Source organism: Scyliorhinus torazame, chromosome 4 (genome assembly GCF_047496885.1).
Source record: "Scyliorhinus torazame isolate Kashiwa2021f chromosome 4, sScyTor2.1, whole genome shotgun sequence".
Classification (NCBI taxonomy): domain Eukaryota; kingdom Metazoa; phylum Chordata; class Chondrichthyes; order Carcharhiniformes; family Scyliorhinidae; genus Scyliorhinus; species Scyliorhinus torazame.
Genome location: NC_092710.1, coordinates 375,675,804 through 375,695,524, shown reverse-complemented (window position 1 = coordinate 375,695,524; position 19,721 = coordinate 375,675,804). Strand labels below are relative to the sequence as shown.

At 61.3% G+C, this 19,721-nt stretch overlaps 1 protein-coding gene across 2 annotated transcripts in view; it reads left to right on the top strand.

The window, feature by feature from the left end:
- lclat1 (lysocardiolipin acyltransferase 1) overlaps positions 1–19,721 on the top strand; it is a 141,061-nt gene that overhangs the window by 60,992 nt on the left and 60,348 nt on the right. For both annotated transcript variants that reach the window (XM_072500380.1, XM_072500379.1), the window contains one exon: positions 462–608. In XM_072500380.1, coding sequence (XP_072356481.1) covers positions 470–608 — 139 coding nt within the window. In that variant the 5' untranslated portion in view covers positions 462–469. The remainder of the gene's footprint in view (positions 1–461; positions 609–19,721) is intronic.

Below are 19,721 nucleotides of genomic sequence, written 5' to 3'. Positions count from 1 at the left end.
ACAGCATGGGGTTAGATACAGAGTAAAGCCCCCTCTACACTGTCCCCATCAAACACTCCCAGGACAGGTACAGTACGGGGTTAGATACAGAGTAAAGCTCCCTCTACACTGTCCCCATCAAACACTCCCAGGACAGGTACAGCACGGGGTTAGATACAGAGCAAAGCTCCCTCTACACTGTCCCCATCAAACACTCCCAGGACAGGTACAGCACGGGGTTAGATACAGAGTAAAGCTCCCTCTACACTGTCCCCATCAAACACTCCCAGGACAGGTACAGCACGGGGTTAGATACAGAGTAAAGCTCCCTCTACACTGTCGAACACTCACAGGACTGTCTGTCCCGCTCCTATCATGTTGCCCCCACCCCCTCGGCCCCCACCCCCTCACTCTGTCCCCAGTCACTGCCCCTTTGCCGAACTCCACCGTTACTCTGCTCACTCTCTTTCTTTGCCTTTCAGGCTGGGCCATGCAAGTAGCTGCATTTATCTTTGTTCGGAGGAATTGGGAAGAGGACCAGGAATACCTCAGTCTGATGTTGGAATACCTGTGTGACATCAAACATCCGCTCCAGCTCCTCATGTTCCCTGAGGGGACGGACCTCACAGGTGTGTGTCCAGCCTGTCCCTCACCAATCCTCAACAACCTTTTCCATAACCTCCTATTCCTCCAGCCTCCCGGACACGGAGTCCTTACTTATTTATAATATAAATATAATCTTTATTAGTGTCACAAGCAGGCTTACACTAACACTGCAATGAAGTTACTGTGAAAAGCCCCTCGTCGCCACATTCCGGCGCCTGTTCGGGTCACAGAGGGAGTATTCAGAATGTCCAATTCACCTAACAGCACGTCTTTCTGGACTTGTGGGAGGAAGCCGGAGCACCCGGAGGAAACCCACGCAGACACGGGGAGGATGTGCAGACTCCGCACAGACAGTGACCCAAGCTGGGGATCGAACCTGGGACCCTGGCGCTGTGAAGAAACCGTTCTAACCACTGTGCTGCCTACTTGAGCAAAGTTTACCAATCCCACATAATGTCTCGCTCAGTTTCTTGTTCAGAGTAATGAGCATCTGTTCAGAAAACTACTTGTCGCTGGTTAGCTGTCGCGGTTCGCTAGGTCGTTCAACTAACTTGCAGTTGCTTTAATACTTTGTACAGCTCTTCGAGTTCTAAATGTGGTAACATTTCAGCTTGAGCAATAGCTGGCAGGGAATCTGCACGTGCACTAAACTGCCGAGGGCAGCATTCTGTTCACATTGCAATCAGCTCCAGGTTCACTCTGTCTCTGTGGGGAAACTTTCAGAGCGATAATCCAGGACATAAGTAGCAGTCCCGTTCACGACTAAAGCCAGCAGAGATTCGCTGAAGGCAAATTGTGTTCAAGTGGTTTTCTTGAGGTTTTTGTTGTTGTAACAATCGGGGTTGATGGAGGAAATGTTTGCGATGTGTTCTATGTGGACTTGGAATTATAGATTGGTTAGAGCACAGAGTCAGGCTATTCGACCTCTATTGCCCCGTGCTAGCCCTCTGCAAGAACAACTCACCCAGTCCCACTCTCCTCCCCGTTCCCAGACCAAATCTTTCTCTTCAATTAATTGCCCAATTCCCTGATGATAAATCTTGATTAAATCTGCCTCCTCCACACTCCTGACCATTCGCTGGGGAAAAATGGCCCATGCCGAGTGTTTCTTTCGTCAATTGCCTTCAGTCTGTGCCCTCTGATTCTCGATCCTTACGCCAGTCAAACATTTTATCCCCGTCAACTCTGTCCACAACCCTTCAGGGTTTTGAGCACTTTAATCAAACCTCTCCTTCTCTGAAGAAAAAGTTCTCCAATCTGCCCACATAACCGGGCTTCCTCGTGCATGTAACCATTCTTGTGAATTCTTTCTGCACTCTCCCACTCTCGCTCTGTCTCTCTCGCTCTGTCTCTCTCGCTCTGCCTCTCTCGCTCTGCCTCTCTGGCTCGCTGCCTCTCTGGCTCGCTGCCTCTCTGGCTCGCTGCCTCTCTGGCTCGCTGCCTCTCTGGCTCGCTGCCTCTCTGGCTCGCTGCCTCTCTGGCTCGCTGCCTCTCTGGCCCGCTCGCTGCCTCTCTGGCCCGCTCGCTGCCTCTCTGGCCCGCTCGCTGCCTCTCTGGCCCGCTCGCTGCCTCTCTGGCCCGCTCGCTGCCTCTCTGGCCCGCTCTGGCCCGCTCGCTGCCTCTCTGGCCCGCTCGCTGCCTCTCTGGCCCGCTCGCTGCCTCTCTGGCCCACTCGCTGCCTCTCTGGCCCGCTCGCTGCCTCTCTGGCCCGCTCGCTGCCTCTCTGGCCCGCTCGCTGCCTCTCTGGCCCTCTCGCTGCCTCTCTGGCCCTCTCGCTGCCTCTCTGGCCCTCTCGCTGCCTCTCTGGCCCTCTCGCTGCCTCTCTGGCCCTCTCTCTGCCTCTCTGGCCCTCTCTCTGCCTCTCTGGCCCTCTCGCTGCCTCTCTGGCCCTCTCGCTGCCTCTCTGGCCCTCTCGCTGCCTCTCTGGCCCTCTCGCTGCCTCTCTGGCCCTCTCGCTGCCTCTCTGGCCCTCTCGCTGCCTCTCTGGCCCTCTCGCTGCCTCTCTGGCCCTCTCGCTGCCTCTCTGGCCCTCTCGCTGCCTCTCTGGCCCTCTCGCTGCCTCTCTGGCCCTCTCGCTGCCTCTCTGGCCCTCTCGCTGCCTCTCTGGCCCTCTCGCTGCCTCTCTGGCCCTCTCGCTGCCTCTCTGGCCCTCTCGCTGCCTCTCTGGCCCTCTCGCTGCCTCTCTGGCCCTCCCGCTGCCTCTCTGGCCCTCCCGCTGCCTCTCTGGCCCTCCCGCTGCCTCTCTGGCCCTCCCGCTGCCTCTCTGGCCCTCCCGCTGCCTCTCTGGCCCTCCCGCTGCCTCTCTGGCCCTCCCGCTGCCTCTCTGGCCCTCCCGCTGCCTCTCTGGCCCTCCCGCTGCCTCTCTGGCCCTCCCGCTGCCTCTCTGGCCCTCCCGCTGCCTCTCTGGCCCTCCCGCTGCCTCTCTGGCCCTCCCGCTGCCTCTCTGGCCCTCTCGCTGCTTCTCTGGCCCTCTCGCTGCCTCTCTGGCCCTCCCGCTGCCTCTCTGGCCCTCTCGCTGCCTCTCTGGCCCTCTCGCTGCCTCTCTGGCCCTCTCGCTGCCTCTCTGGCCCTCTCGCTGCCTCTCTGGCCCTCTCGCTGCCTCTCTGGCCCTCTCGCTGCCTCTCTGGCCCTCTCGCTGCCTCTCTGGCCCTCTCGCTGCCTCTCTGGCCCTCTCGCTGCCTCTCTGGCCCTCTCGCTGCCTCTCTGGCCCTCTCGCTGCCTCTCTGGCCCTCTCGCTGCCTCTCTGGCCCTCTCGCTGCCTCTCTGGCCCTCTCGCTGCCTCTCTGGCCCTCTCGCTGCCTCTCTGGCCCTCTCGCTGCCTCTCTGGCCCTCTCGCTGCCTCTCTCGCTGCCTCTCTCGCTGCCTCTCTCGCTGCCTCTCTCGCTGCCTCTCTCGCTGCCTCTCTCGCTGCGTCTCTCTCTGCGTCTCTCTCTCTCTCTCTGCGTCTCTCGCTCTCTGCGTCTCTCGCTCTCTGCGTCTCTCGCTCGCTCTCTCTGCGTCTCTCGCTCGCTCTCTCTGCGTCTCTCGCTCGCTCTCTCTGCGTCTCTCGCTCGCTCTCTCTGCGTCTCTCGCTCGCTCTCTCTGCGTCGCTCGCTCGCTCTCTCTGCGTCGCTCGCTCTCTGCGTCGCTCGCTCTCTCTGCGTCGCTCGCTCTCTCTGCGTCGCTCGCTCTCTCTGCGTCGCTCGCTCTCTCTCTGCGTCTCTCGCTCGCTCTCTGCGTCGCTCGCTCGCTCTCTCTGCGTCGCTCGCTCTCTCTGGCCCTCCCGCTGCCTCTCTGGCCCTCCCGCTGCCTCTCTGGCCCTCTCGCTGCCTCTCTGGCCCTCTCGCTGCCTCTCTGGCCCTCTCGCTGCCTCTCTGGCCCTCTCGCTGCCTCTCTGGCCCTCTCGCTGCCTCTCTGGCCCTCTCGCTGCCTCTCTGGCCCTCTCGCTGCCTCTCTGGCCCTCTCGCTGCCTCTCTGGCCCTCTCGCTGCCTCTCTGGCCCTCTCGCTGCCTCTCTGGCCCTCTCGCTGCCTCTCTGGCCCTCTCGCTGCCTCTCTGGCCCTCTCGCTGCCTCTGGCCCTCTCGCTGCCTCTCTGGCCCTCTCGCTGCCTCTCTGGCCCTCTCGCTGCCTCTCTGGCCCTCTCGCTGCCTCTCTGGCCCTCTCGCTGCCTCTCTGGCCCTCTCGCTGCCTCTCTGGCCCTCTCGCTGCCTCTCTCGCTGCCTCTCTCGCTGCCTCTCTCGCTGCCTCTCTCGCTGCCTCTCTCGCTGCCTCACTCGCTGCCTCACTCGCTGCGTCTCTCTCTGCGTCTCTCTCTCTCTCTCTCTCTGCGTCTCTCGCTCTCTCTCTGCGTCTCTCGCTCTCTGCGTCTCTCGCTCTCTGCGTCTCTCGCTCTCTGCGTCTCTCGCTCGCTCTCTCTGCGTCTCTCGCTCGCTCTCTCTGCGTCTCTCGCTCGCTCTCTCTGCGTCTCTCGCTCGCTCTCTCTGCGTCGCTCGCTCTCTCTGCGTCGCTCGCTCTCTGCGTCGCTCGCTCTCTCTGCGTCGCTCGCTCTCTCTGCGTCGCTCGCTCTCTCTCTGCGTCTCTCGCTCGCTCTCTGCGTCTCTCGCTCTCTGCGTCTCTCGCCCTCTGCGTCTCTCGCTCGCTCTCTCTGCGTCTCTCGCTCGCTCTCTCTGCGTCTCTCGCTCGCTCTCTCTGCGTCTCTGGCTCGCTCTCTCTGCGTCTCTCGCTCGCTCTCTCTGCGTCTCTCGCTCGCTCTCTCTGCGTCTCTCGCTCGCTCTCTCTGCGTCTCTCGCTCGCTCTCTCTGCGTCTCTCGCTCGCTCTCTCTGCGTCTCTCGCTCGCTCTCTCTGCGTCTCTCGCTCGCTCTCTCTGCGTCGCTCGCTCTCTCTGCGTCGCTCGCTCTCTCTGCGTCGCTCGCTCTCTCTGCGTCGCTCGCTCTCTCTGCGTCGCTCGCTCTCTCTGCGTCGCTCGCTCTCTCTGCGTCGCTCGCTCTCTCTGCGTCTCTCTCTCTGCGTCTCTCGCTCGCTCTCTCTGCGTCTCTCGCTCGCGCTCTCTGCGTCTCTCGCCCGCTCTCTCTGCGTCTCTCGCCCGCTCTCTCTGCGTCTCTCGCTCGCTCTCTCTGCGTCTCTCGCTCGCTCTCTCTGCGTCTCTCGCCCGCTCTCTCTGCGTCTCTCGCCCGCTCTCTCTGCGTCTCTCGCTCGCTCTCTCTGCGTCTCTCGCGCGCTCTCTCTGCGTCTCTCGCTCGCTCTCTCTGCGTCTCTCGCTCGCTCTCTGCGTCTCTCGCTCTCTCTCTGCGTCTCTCGCTCTCTCTCTCTGCGTCTCTCGCTCGCTCTCTCTGCGTCTCTCGCTCGCTCTCACTGCGTCTCTCGCTCGCTCTCACTGCGTCTCTCGCTCGCTCTGCGTCTCTCGCTCGCTCTCTGCGTCTCTCGCTCGCTCTCTCTGCGTCTCTCGCTCGCTCTCTCTGCGTCTCTCGCTCGCTCTCTCTGCGTCTCTCGCTCGCTCTCTCTGCGTCTCTCGCTCGCTCTCTCTGCGTCTCTCGCTCGCTCTCTCTGCGTCTCTCGCTCGCTCTCTCTGCGTCTCTCGCTCGCTCTCTCTGCGTCTCTCGCTCGCTCTCTCTGCGTCTCTCGCTCGCTCTCTCTGCGTCTCTCGCTCTCTGCGTCTCTCGCTCTCTGCGTCTCTCGCTCTCTGCGTCGCTCGCTCTCTGCGTCTCTCGCTCTCTGCGTCTCTCGCTCTCTGCGTCTCTCTCTGCGTCTCTCGCTCGCTCTCTCTGCGTCTCTCGCTCTGCGTCTCTCGCTCGCTCTCTCTGCGTCTCTCGCTCGCTCTCTCTGCGTCTCTCGCCCGCTCTCTCTGCGTCTCTCGCCCGCTCTCTCTGCGTCTCTCGCTCGCTCTCTCTGCGTCTCTCGCTCGCTCTCTCTGCGTCTCTCGCCCGCTCTCTCTGCGTCTCTCGCCCGCTCTCTCTGCGTCTCTCGCTCGCTCTCTCTGCGTCTCTCGCGCGCTCTCTCTGCGTCTCTCGCTCGCTCTCTCTGCGTCTCTCGCTCGCTCTCTGCGTCTCTCGCTCTCTCTCTCTGCGTCTCTCGCTCTCTCTCTCTGCGTCTCTCGCTCGCTCTCTCTGCGTCTCTCGCTCGCTCTCACTGCGTCTCTCGCTCGCTCTCACTGCGTCTCTCGCTCGCTCTGCGTCTCTCGCTCGCTCTCTGCGTCTCTCGCTCGCTCTCTCTGCGTCTCTCGCTCGCTCTCTCTGCGTCTCTCGCTCGCTCTCTCTGCGTCTCTCGCTCGCTCTCTCTGCGTCTCTCGCTCGCTCTCTCTGCGTCTCTCGCTCGCTCTCTCTGCGTCTCTCGCTCGCTCTCTCTGCGTCTCTCGCTCGCTCTCTCTGCGTCTCTCGCTCGCTCTCTCTGCGTCTCTCGCTCGCTCTCTCTGCGTCTCTCGCTCTCTGCGTCTCTCGCTCTCTGCGTCTCTCGCTCTCTGCGTCTCTCGCTCTCTGCGTCGCTCGCTCTCTGCGTCTCTCGCTCTCTGCGTCTCTCGCTCTCTGCGTCTCTCTCTGCGTCTCTCGCTCGCTCTCTCTGCGTCTCTCGCTCGCTGTCTCTGCGTCTCTCGCTCTCTCTGCGTCTCTCGCTCGCTCTCTCTGCGTCTCTCGCTCGCTGTCTCTGCGTCTCTCGCTCTCTCTGCGTCTCTCGCTCGCTCTCTCTGCGTCTCTCGCGCGCTCTCTCTGCGTCTCTCGCGCGCTCTCTCTGCGTCTCTCGCTCGCTCTCTCTGCGTCTCTCGCTCGCTCTCTCTGCGTCTCTCGCTCGCTCTCTCTGCGTCTCTCGCTCGCTCTCTCTGCGTCTCTCGCTCGCTCTCTCTGCGTCTCTCGCTCGCTCTCTCTGCGTCTCTCGCTCGCTCTCTCTGCGTCGCTCGCTCGCTCTCTCTGCGTCTCTCGCTCGCTCTCTCTGCGTCTCTCTCGCTGCGTCTCTCGCTGCGTCTCTCGCTGCGTCTCTCGCTGCGTCTCTCGCTGCATCTCTCGCTCTCTCGCTGCGTCTCTCGCTCTCTCGCTGCGTCTCTCGCCCTCGCTGCGTCTCTCGCCCTCGCTGCGTCTCTCGCTCTCTCGCTGCGTCTCTCGCTGCGTCTCTCGCTGCGTCTCTCGCTGCGTCTCTCGCTGCGTCTCTCGCTGCGTCTCTCGCTGCTTCTCTCCTGCGTCTCTCGCTGCGTCTCTCGCTGCGTCTCTCGCTGCGCCTCTCGCTGCGCCTCTCGCTGCGTCTCTCGCTGCGTCTCTCGCTGCGTCTCTCGCTGCGTCTCTCGCTGCGTCTCTCGCTGCGTCTCTCGCTGCGTCTCTCGCTGCGTCTCTCGCTGCGTCTCTCGCTGCGTCTCTCGCTGCTTCTCTCCTGCGTCTCTCGCTGCCTCTCTCGCTGCCTCTCTCGCTGCGTCTCTCGCTGCGTCTCTCGCCCTCTCGCTGCCTCTCTCGCTGCCTCTCTCGCTGCCTCTCTCGCTGCCTCTCTCGCTGCCTCTCTCGCTGCCTCTCTCGCTGCCTCTCTCGCCCTCTCGCTGCCTCTCTCGCCCTCTCTCGCTGCCTCTCTCGCTGCCTCTCTCGCTGCCTCTCTCGCTGCCTCTCTCGCTGCCGCTGCGCCTCTCGCTGCGCCTCTCGCTGCCTCTCTCGCTGCCTCTCTCGCTGCCTCTCTCGCTGCGTCTCTCGCTGCGTCTCTCGCCCTCGCTGCCTCTCTCGCCCTCTCGCTGCCTCTCTCGCCCTCTCGCTGCCTCTCTCGCTGCCTCTCTCGCTGCCTCTCTCGCTGCCTCTCTCGCTGCCTCTCTCGCTGCCTCTCTCGCTGCCTCTCTCGCCCTCTCGCTGCCTCTCTCGCCCTCTCGCTGCCTCTCTCGCCCTCTCGCTGCCTCTCTCGCCCTCTCGCTGCCTCTCTCGCTGCCTCTCTCGCTGCCTCTCTCGCTGCCTCTCTCGCTGCCTCTCTCGCTGCCTCTCTCGCTGCCTCTCTCGCTGCCTCTCTCGCTGCCTCTCTCGCTGCCTCTCTCGCTGCCTCTCTCGCTGCCTCTCTCGCTGCCTCTCTCGCTGCCTCTCTCGCTCTCTCGCTGCGTCTCTCGCTCTCTCGCTGCGTCTCTCGCTCTCTCGCTGCCTCTCTCGCTCTCTCGCTGCCTCTCTCGCTCTCTCGCTGCCTCTCTCGCTCTCTCGCTGCCTCTCTCGCTGCCTCTCTCGCTGCCTCTCTCGCTGCCTCTCTCGCTGCCTCTCTCGCTGCCTCTCTCGCTGCCTCTCTCGCTGCCTCTCTCGCTGCCTCTCTCGCTGCCTCTCTCGCTGCCTCACTCGCTGCCTCACTCGCTGCCTCACTCGCTGCGTCTCTCGCTGCGTCTCTCGCTGCGTCTCTCGCTGCGTCTCTCGCTGCGTCTCTCGCTGCGTCTCTCGCTGCGTCTCTCGCTGCGTCTCTCGCTGCGTCTCTCGCTGCGTCTCTCGCTCTCTCGCTGCGTCTCTCGCTCTCTCGCTGCGTCTCTCGCTCTCTCGCTGCGTCTCTCGCTCTCTCGCTGCGTCTCTCGCTCTCTCGCTGCGTCTCTCGCTCTCTCGCTGCGTCTCTCGCTCTCTCGCTGCGTCTCTCGCTCTCTCGCTGCGTCTCTCGCTCTCTCGCTGCGTCTCTCGCTCTCTCGCTGCGTCTCTCGCTCTCTCGCTGCGTCTCTCGCTCTCTCGCTGCGTCTCTCGCTCTCTCGCTGCGTCTCTCGCTCGCTCTCTCGCTCTCTCGCTCGCTCTCTCGCTCTCTCACTCGCTCTCTCGCTCTCTCGCTCTCTCGCTCTCTCGCTCGCTCTCTCGCTCTCTCGCTCGCTCTCTCGCTCGCTCTCTCGCTCGCTCTCTCTGCGTCACTCGCTCGCTCTCTCTGCGTCTCTCGCTCGCTCTCTCTGCGTCTCTCGCTCGCTCTCTCTGCGTCTCTCGCTCGCTCTCTCTGCGTCTCTCGCTCGCTCTCTCTGCGTCTCTCGCTCGCTCTCTCTGCGTCTCTCGCTCGCTCTCTCTGCGTCTCTCGCTCGCTCTCTCTGCGTCTCTCGCTCGCTCTCTCTGCGTCTCTCGCTCGCTCTCTCTGCGTCTCTCGCTCGCTCTCTCTGCGTCTCTCGCTCGCTCTCTCTGCGTCTCTCGCTCGCTCTCTCTGCGTCTCTCGCTCGCTCTCTCGCTGCGTCTCTCGCTCTCTCGCTGCGTCTCTCGCTCTCTCGCTGCGTCTCTCGCTCTCTCGCTGCGTCTCTCGCTCTCTCGCTGCGTCTCTCGCTCTCTCGCTGCGTCTCTCCCTCTCTCGCTGCCTCCCTCGCTGCCTCTCTCGCTGCCTCTCTCGCTGCCTCTCTCGCTGCCTCTCTCGCTGCCTCTCTCGCTGCCTCACTCGCTGCGTCTCTCGCTGCGTCTCTCGCTGCGTCTCTCGCTGCGTCTCTCGCTGCGTCTCTCGCTGCGTCTCTCGCTCTCTCGCTGCGTCTCTCGCTCTCTCGCTGCGTCTCTCGCTCTCTCGCTGCGTCTCTCGCTCTCTCGCTGCGTCTCTCGCTCTCTCGCTGCGTCTCTCGCTCTCTCGCTGCGTCTCTCGCTCTCTCGCTGCGTCTCTCGCTCTCTCGCTGCGTCTCTCGCTCTCTCGCTGCGTCTCTCGCTCTCTCGCTGCGTCTCTCGCTCTCTCGCTGCGTCTCTCGCTCTCTCGCTGCGTCTCTCGCTCTCTCGCTGCGTCTCTCGCTCTCTCGCTGCGTCTCTCGCTCTCTCGCTGCGTCTCTCGCTCTCTCGCTGCGTCTCTCGCTCTCTCGCTGCGTCTCTCGCTCTCTCGCTGCGTCTCTCGCTCTCTCGCTGCGTCTCTCGCTCTCTCGCTCGCTCTCTCTGCGTCTCTCGCTCGCTCTCTCTGCGTCACTCGCTCGCTCTCTCTGCGTCTCTCGCTCGCTCTCTCTGCGTCTCTCGCTCGCTCTCTCTGCGTCTCTCGCCCGCTCTCTCTGCGTCTCTCGCCCGCTCTCTCTGCGCCTCTCGCCCGCTCTCTCTGCGCCTCTCGCGCGCTCTCTCTGCGTCTCTCGCTCGCTCTCTCTGCGTCTCTCGCTCGCTCTCTCTGCGTCTCTCGCTCGCTCTCTCTGCGTCTCTCGCTCGCTCTCTCTGCGTCTCTCGCTCGCTCTCTCTGCGTCTCTCGCTCGCTCTCTCTGCGTCTCTCGCTCGCTCTCTCTGCGTCTCTCGCTCGCTCTCTCTGCGTCTCTCGCTCGCTCTCTCTGCGTCTCTCGCTCGCTCTCTCTGCGTCTCTCGCTCGCTCTCTCTGCGTCTCTCGCTCGCTCTCTCTGCGTCTCTCGCTCGCTCTCTCTGCGTCTCTCGCTCGCTCTCTCTGCGTCTCTCGCTCGCTCTCTCTGCGTCTCTCGCTCGCTCTCTCTGCGTCTCTCGCTCGCTCTCTCTGCGTCTCTCGCTCTCTCTGCGTCTCTCGCTCTCTCTGCGTCTCTCGCTCTCTCTGCGTCTCTCGCTCTCTCTGCGTCTCTCGCTCTCTCTGCGTCTCTCGCTCTCTCTGCGTCTCTCGCTCTCTCTGCGTCTCTCGCTCTCTCTGCGTCTCTCGCTCTCTCTGCGTCTCTCGCTCTCTCTGCGTCTCTCGCTCTCTCTGCGTCTCTCGCTCTCTCTGCGTCTCTCGCTCTCTCTGCGTCTCTCGCTCTCTCTGCGTCTCTCGCTCTCTCTGCGTCTCTCGCTCTCTCTGCGTCTCTCGCTCTCTCTGCGTCTCTCGCTCTCTCTGCGTCTCTCGCTCTCTCTGCGTCTCTCGCTCTCTCTGCGTCTCTCGCTCTCTCTGCGTCTCTCGCTCTCTCTGCGTCTCTCGCTCTCTCTGCGTCTCTCGCTCTCTCTGCGTCTCTCGCTCTCTCTGCGTCTCTCGCTCTCTCTGCGTCTCTCGCTCTCTCTGCGTCTCTCGCTCTCTCTGCGTCTCTCGCTCTCTCTGCGTCTCTCGCTCTCTCTCGCTGCGTCTCTCGCTCTCTCTCGCTGCGTCTCTCGCTCTCTCTCGCTGCGTCTCTCGCTCTCTCTCGCTGCGTCTCTCGCTCTCTCTCGCTGCGTCTCTCGCTGCGTTTCTGTGGGTAACATGTACCATTCTCCAGCACCATCACTGTATGGAAGGAGAATTGGAATTTCGTCCCTATTCCCTCAGAATCCGCCCTGTCTCCAATATTGTTGACATGATATTCCCAAATGGTTACCTCCAGCTGTCGCTCACCCACCTTATTTTCCATGTTTCTGTTGACGAACATGCATTGTGAAGCTAATTTAGACCCTATTACATTCCGTCTTCACCTGCCCCAACCGAACACCTTAGTCTTGTACCACCTGCCTCCCCCAATTCTCTCTCTCCGCCTTTTTCTCCATTCCATTCCCACCCACCTTTCAACCAACTGAATCTCACCAGCAAACCGCCTCGAGTGAACACGTCTCCTTGTCCAGCTGAGGGGGAACCTGTCCCACCCCCCCCCCGCCAATCTGGCCTCACCCCCACACCATTCCCAAACCCCACACATCCTCCCCATATCCCTCACTCTGACCCCCCCCTCCCCGTATCCCTCACTCTGATCCCCCCCCTCCCCGTATCCCTCACTCTGACCGCCTCCCCCGTATCCCTCACTCTGACCCCCTCCCCCGTATCACTCACACTCTGACCCCCCCTCCCCCGTATCACTCACACTCTGACCCCCCCTCCCCGTATCACTCACACTCTGACCCCCCCTCCCCCATATCACTCACACTCTGACCCCCTCTCCCGTATCCCTCACACTCTGACCCCCCCTCCCCCGTATCCCTCACTCTGATCCCCCCCTCCCCCGTATCCCTCACTCTGACCCCCCCTCCCCCGTATCCCTCACTCTGACCCCCCCCCGTATCCCTCACTCTGACCCTCTCCCCCGTATCCCTCACTCTGACACCCCTCCCCGTATCCCTCACTCTGACCCCCCTCCCCCGTATCCCTCACTCTGACACCCCTCCCCGTATCCCTCACTCTGACCCCCCCCCCGTATCCCTCACTCTGACCCCCCCTCCCCCGTATGCCTCACTCTGACCCCCCTCCCCGTATTCCTCACTCTGACCCCCCTCCCCATATCCCTCACACTCTGACCCCCTCCCCCGTATCCCTCACACTCTGACCCCCCTCCGCCGTATCCCTCACTCTGACCCCCTCCCCCGTATCCCTCACACTCTGACCCCCTCCCCGTATCCCTCACACTGACCCCCCCTCCCCGTATCCCTCACTCTGACCCCCCCCATCCCTCACACTCTGACCCCCCACTCCCCCATATCCCTCACACTCTGACCCCCCTCCCCCGTATCCCTCACTCTGACCCCCCCCCGTATCCCTCACTCTGACCCCCTCCCCCGTGTCCCTCACTCTGACCCCCTCCCCCGTATCCCTCACTCTGACCCCCCCCCCTCCCCGTATCCTTCACTCTGACCCCCTCCCCCGTATCCCTCACTCTGATCCCCCCCCTCCCCGTATCCCTCACTCTGATCCCCCCCTCCCCGTATCCCTCACTCTGATCCCCCCTCCCCCGTATCCCTCACTCTGATCCCCCCCTCCCCCGTATCCCTCACTCTGATCCCCCCCTCCCCCGTATCCCTCACTCTGACCCCCCTCCCCGTATCCCTCACTCTGACCCCCCTCCCCCGTATCCCTCACTCTGACCCCCTCCCCCGTATCCCTCCCTCTGACCCCCTCCCCCGTATCCCTCACTCTGACCCCCCCCTCCCCCGTGTCCTTCACTCAGACCCCCCTCCCCGTATCCCTCACTCTGACCCCCCTCCCCGTATCCTTCACTCTGACCCCCGTCCCCCGTATCCCTCACTCTGATCCCCCCCTCCCCCGTATCCCTCACTCTGACCCCCCTCTCCCGTATCCCTCACTCTGACCCCCTCCCCCGTATCCCTCACTCTGACCCCCTCCCCCGTATCCTCACTCTGACCCCCCCCCCCTGTATCCCTCACTCTGACCCCCCCCTCCCCCGTATCCTTCACTCTGACCCCCCTCCCCGTATCCCTCACTCTGACCCCCTCCCCCGTATCCCTCACACTCTGACCCCCCCCCGTATCCCTCACTCTGACCCCCCCCCCTCCCCCGTATCCCTCACTCTGACCCCCTCCCCCGTATCTCTCTCACTCTGACCCCCCCCCCCGTATCCCTCACTCTGACCCCCCCCCTCCCCCGTATCCTTCACTCTGACCCCCTCCCCCGTATCTCTCTCACTCTGACCCCCTCCCCCGTATCCCTCACTCTGAGCTGCTTCATGCCTCAGTTTTGGACTTTGTGGTAATGTGCGTTTTGTCTGATGCATCAGGAATCATGGTGTTTATTTTAAAAGGTTGTGTTGAAGTTCTTGGCAATGTTGAAATAGCTTCCAGGAGCTGTGAATGTTCAGATTTCGGGGAATGCTTTGAGACTCGGGAGACTTGTGCAAGCGCTTTGAGAATTGTACTTGAATTGTCGGCGCGCTGAACCGCAGACTCTCGTTGTGGGAGGGGTGTCCGTGAACAGTCCCGAGCTCGGAGTCGTGTGAATAATCCACGTAACTTTGGGTGGAGCTTGAAACTCCACCTTGCCATTCTGGACTGAGTTCCGATGAATCCCTCATTGTCCTCCTCTGCTCCTCGCTGCCTCTCATCTCTCCATCCCCTCCTCATCCCACTTCCCTCACCTCCTCAAAGGATGGGTGTGCAGATTGTTTTCAGTCGTTGCGAATGTAACAAGGGGCCAGAGATAGAGGTGAGACTGTGGGACTCACTTCCAGGATTAGTGGGTGAGGTGACATCTGAAGAGTGGGTGAGACAGAGGCTTGGAGTTACAGAACATAGAACAGACAGTGCAGAAGGGGGCCATTCGGCCCATCGAGTCTGCACCGACCCACTTAAACCCTCACTTCCACCCTATCCCCGTAACCCAATAACCCCACCTCACCTTTTTGGACACTAAGGGCACCTTATCATGGCCAATCCACCCAACCTTCATGTCTTTGGACTGTGGAAGGAAACCGGAGCACCCGGAGGAAACCCACGCAGACACGGGGAGGATGTGCAGACTCCGCACAGACAGTGACCCAGCGGGGAGTCGAACCTGGGACCCTGGAGCTGTGAAGCCACAGTGCTAACCACTTGTGCTACCGTGCTGCCCGTATGAGGTTGAAGTGTTGTGGAAGTAAAGAGGTTAAAAGGTTTTGGAACAGGGTAACTATGATTGGAACTGTGTGCTACTGGGGAGGGTAAAGGCCAACAATGGCTGGGCCCATAGCCATGTCTCTGTGCTTTACCCTCTGTATATGGACCTAACCAGTTCGCATTCACTCTGTCCAAAATCCCAATGGATTAATCTCCTTCCCATTCATTGTGTACAGGGGAAGGGGTTTGGGTCCCATTCATTCCCACTGTATGCAATCCCAATGGACTCAAACCCCTTCCCATTCACTTCCACTGTACACAATCCCAATGGATCAAACCCCTTCCCGTTCACTCCCACTGTACACAATCCCAATGGATCAAACCCCTTCCTGTTCACTCCTACTGTGCACAATCCCAATGGACTCAAACACCTTCCCGTTCACTCCCACTGTGCACAATCCCAATGGACCCAAACCCCTTCCCGTTCACTCCCACTGTCCACAATCCCAATGGACCCAAACCCCTTCCCGTTCACTCCCACTGTGCACAATCCCAATGGACCCAAACCCCTTCCCGTTCACTCCCACTGTGCACAATCCCAATGGACCCAAACCCCTTCCCGTTCACTCCCACTGTGCACAATCCCAATGGACCCAAACCCCTTCCCGTTCACTCCCACTGTGCACAATCCCAATGGACCCAAACCCCTTCCCGTTCACTCCCACTGTGCACAATCCCAATGGACCCAATCACCTTCCCGTTCACTCCCACTGTGCACAATCCCAATGGACCCAAACCACTTCCCGTTCACTCCCACTGTGCACAATCCCAATGGACCCAAACCCCTTCCCGTTCACTCCCACTGTGCACAATCCCAATGGACCCAAACCCCTTCCCGTTCACTCCCACTGTACACAATCCCAATGGATCCAAACCCCTTCCCGTTCACTCCCACTGTGCACAATCCCAACGGATCCAAACCCCTTCCCATTCACTCCCACTGTACACAATCCCAATGGACCCAAACCCCTTCCCGTTCACTCCCACTGTGCACAATCCCAATGGACCCAAACCCCTTCCCGTTCACTCCCACTGTGCACAATCCCAATGGACCCAACCCCCTTCCTGTTCACTCCCACTGTGCACAATCCCAATGGAATAAACCCAATCCTCTTCCTCGTGCCTACTTGTCTATCAACGGGTGGCTGTTTGCTGATTGTTACCCAGTCTCTGCTGATAATCCCAGAGGGTTTAAAGGTCGAATCATTCCGTATAAATCTGACATTCTGCTTCCTGTTTTCTGCAGATTTTGTTGAAATGTTGTTGCTTTGTGAATGAGTAAATGGGCTCTGGGACAAGGATTAATAACCCAAGTTATTTTTAACAACTGTTTACGTGATTCCCAGCCAAGGAGCAAATACCTTCGCAAATGAGTCGCAAATCTGTCAGAGTTTAGATTCTGGTTTCACATCCTGCCTGAGGAGGAGGGGCTTGGGAATGTGGGACTAAATGTTTAACTGTATAACTACTCCTATCTTACCACTGCAGAAACACACAAATCTTTGTTAATATTTTTTATACTTCTCCTTTTTCACATTTTCTCCCCAATACGGTAAATGGAAGAGTCCTGGGGAAAATTGATGTACAGAGAGATCTGGGAGTTCAGGTCCATTGTACCCTGAAGGTGGCAACGCAGGTCGATAGAGTGGTCAAGAAGGCATACAGCATGCTTGCCTTCATCGGACGGGGTATTGAGTACAAGAGTTGGCAGGTCATGTTACAGTTGTATAGGACGTTGGTTAGGCCACATTTGGAATACTGCGTGCAGTTCTGGTCGCCACATTACCAGAAGGATGTGAGTGCTTGAGAGAGGGTGCAGAGGAGGTCCACCAGGATGTTGCCTGGTATGGAGGGTGCTAGCTATGAAGAAAGGTTGAGTAGATTAGGATTGTTTTCGTTGGAAAGACGGAGGTTGAGGGGGGACCTGATTGAGGTCTACAAAATTATGAGAGGTATGGACAGGGTGGATAGCAACAAGCTTTTTCCAAGAGTGGGGGTGTCAGTTACAAAGGGTCACGATTTCAAGGTGAGAGGGGGAATGTTTAAGGGAGATGTGCGTGGAAAGTTCTTTACGCAGAGGGTGGTGGGTGCCTGGAACGCTTTGCCAGCGGAGGTGGTAGAGGCGGGCACGATAGCATCATTCAAGATGCATCTAGACAGATATATGAACGGGCGGGGAACAGAGGGAAGTAGATCCTTGGAAAATAGGTGACAGGTTTAGATAAAGGACCTGAATCGGCGCAGGCTGGGAGGGCCGAAGGGCCTGTTCCTGTGCTGTAATTTTCTTTGCTCTTGTTCAATATACACCCAACAATAAACAATAATCAGTAACGAATGTAATGTCAATCCCCATATCAATAACAACGATCCCATCCTCCCACCAAACCCCCAGACATTAGCCCGCATGTTCACATAAACAAATGACAAAAAGGAATCCGGAATCACCCATAGTCACCATTAACACACACAGCCCCCCTCCCCCCAACTCTCCGAGCCCCCCCCAACCCCTCCTAATGTTCGATGTTATCCAGTTCTTGAAAGTGCATAATGAATAATGCCCATGAATTGTAGAACCCCTCCATCCTTCCCCTCAGTTCATACTTAACCTTCTCAAGAGTGAAGAATTCCAGCAGGTCCCCCCGCCACGCCAGGGTACAGGGTGGAGAGGTTGATCTCTACCCTAACAGGATCCGCCTTCGGGCGATCACCGAGGTGAAGGCTACAACATCTACCTCCGCACCCGTTTCCAACCCTGGCTGGTCCGACACCCCGAATACGGCCTCCCGGGGGCCCGGGTCCAGTTTCACATGCACCACCTGAGAGATTACCCGAAACAACTCCTTCCAGTAATCCTCCAGCTTTTATTATACACCAACCTTACTGCCTCCCCGGAAACCCACCCCCATCAACCGCACTGTCTCCCCGTAACCCCCACCAACCGCACCGTCTCCCCGTAACCCCCACCCCCACCAACCACACCGTCTTCCCGTAACCCCCACCCCCACCAATCGCACCGTCTCCCCGTAACCCCCAACCTCACCGTCTCCCCGTAACCCCCACCCCCACCAACCTCACCGTCTCCCCGTAACTCCCACCCCCACCAACCTCACCGTCTCCCCGTAACCCCCACCCCCACCAACCGCACCGTCTCCCCGTAACCCCCACCAACCTCACCGTCTCCCCGTAACTCCCACCCCCACCAACCTCACCGTCTCCCCGTAACCCCCACCCCCACCAACATCACAGTCTCCCCGTAACCCCCACCCCCACCAACTGCACCGTCTCCCCGTAACCCCCTCCCCCACCAACCTCACCGTCTCCCCGTAACTCCCACCCCCACCAACCGCACCGTCTCCCCGTAACTCCCAACCTCACCAACCTCACCGTCTCCCCGTAACTCCCACCCCCACCAACCGCACCGTCTCCCCGTAACCCCCTCCCCCACCAACCTCACCGTCTCCCCGTCACCCCCACCAACCTCACCGTCTCCCCGTAACCCCCACCCCCACCAACCGCACCGTCTCCCCGTAACTCCCACCCCCACCAACCGCACCGTCTCCCCGTAACCCCACCCCCACCAACCACACCGTCTCCCCGTAACCCCCACCCCCACCAACCTCACCGTCTCCCCGTAACCCCCACCCCCACCAACCGCACCGTCTTCCCGTAACCCCCAACCTCACCGTCTCCCCGTAACCCCCACCCCCACCAACCGCACCGTCTTCCCGTAACCCCCAACCGCACCGTCTCCCCGTAACTCCCACCCCCACCAACCTCACCGTCTCCCCGTAACCCCCACCCCCACCAACCGCACCGTCTTCCCGTAACCCCCAACCTCACCGTCTCCCCGTAACCCCCACCCCCACCAACCGCACCGTCTTCCCGTAACCCCCAACCTCACCGTCTGCCCGTAACCCCAACCCCCACCAACCTCACCGTCTCCCCGTAACTCCCACCCCCACCAACCGCACCGTCTCCCCGTAACCCCACCCCCACCAACCTCACCGGCTCCCCGTAACCCCCACCCCCACCAACCTCACCGTCTCCCCCTAACCCCACCCCCACCAACCGCACCGTCTCCCCGTAACTCCCAACCTCACCAACCTCACCATCTCCCCGTAACCCCCACCCCCACCAACCGCACCGTCTTCCCGTAACCCCCACCCCCACCAACCGCACCGTCTCCCCGTAACCCCCACACCCACCAACCTCACCGTCTCCCCGTAACCCCCACCAACCGCACCGTCTCCCCGTAACCCCCACCCCCACCAACCGCACCGTCTTCCCGTAACCCCCAACCTCACCGTCTCCCCGTAATCCCCACCCCCACCAACCTCACCATCTCCCCGTAACCCCCACCCCCACCAACCTCACCATCTCCCCGTAACCCCCACCCCCACCAATCGCACCGTCTCCCCGTAACCCCCAACCTCACCGTCTCCCCGTAACCCCCACCCCCACCAACCTCACCGTCTCCCCGTAACTCCCACCCCCACCAACCTCACCATCTCCCCGTAACCCCCACCCCCACCAACCTCACCGTCTCCCCGTAACCCCCACCCCCACCAACCGCACCGTCTCCCCGTAACCCCCAACCTCACCGTCTCCCCGTAATCCCCAACCCCACCAACCTCACCGTCTCCCCGTAACTCCCACCCCCACCAACCGCACCGTCTCCCCGTAACCCCCACCCCCACCAACCTCACCGTCTCCCCGTAACCCCCACCCCCACCAACCGCACCGTCTCCCCGTAACCCCCACCCCCACCAACCTCACCGTCTCCCCGTAACTCCCACCCCCACCAACCGCACCGTCTCCCCGTAACCCCCACCCCCACCAACCTCACCAACTCCCCGTAACGCCCACCCCCACCAACCGCACCGTCTTCCCGTAACCCCCACCCCCACCAACCTCACCGTCTCCCCGTAACCCCCACCCCCACCAACCGCACCATCTCCCCGTAACGCCCAACCTCACCGTCTCCCCGTAACCCCCACCCCCACCAACCTCCCCGTCTCCCCGTAACTCCCACCACCACCAACCTCACCGTCTCCCCGTAACCCCCAACCTCACCGTCTCCCCGTAACCCCCACCCCCACCAACCGCACCGTCTTCCCGTCACCCCCACCCCCACCAACCGCACCGTCTTCCCGTCACCCCCACCCCCACCAACCACACCGTCTCCCCGTAACCCCCACCCCCACCAACCGCACCGTCTCCCCGTAACTCCCACCCCCACCAACCTCACCGTCTCCCCGTAAGCCCCACCCCCACCAACCGCACCGTCTTCCCGTAACCCCCAACCTCACCGTCTCCCCGTAACCCCCACCCCCACCAACCGCACCGTCTTCCCGTAACCCCCAACCTCACCGTCTGCCCGTAACCCCCACCCCCACCAACCTCACCGTCTCCCCGTAACCCCCACCCCCACCAACCGCACCGTCTTCCCGTAACCCCCAACCTTACCGTCTCCCCGTAACCCCCACCCCCACCAACCGCACCGTCTCCCCGTAACTCCCAACCTCACCAACCTCACCATC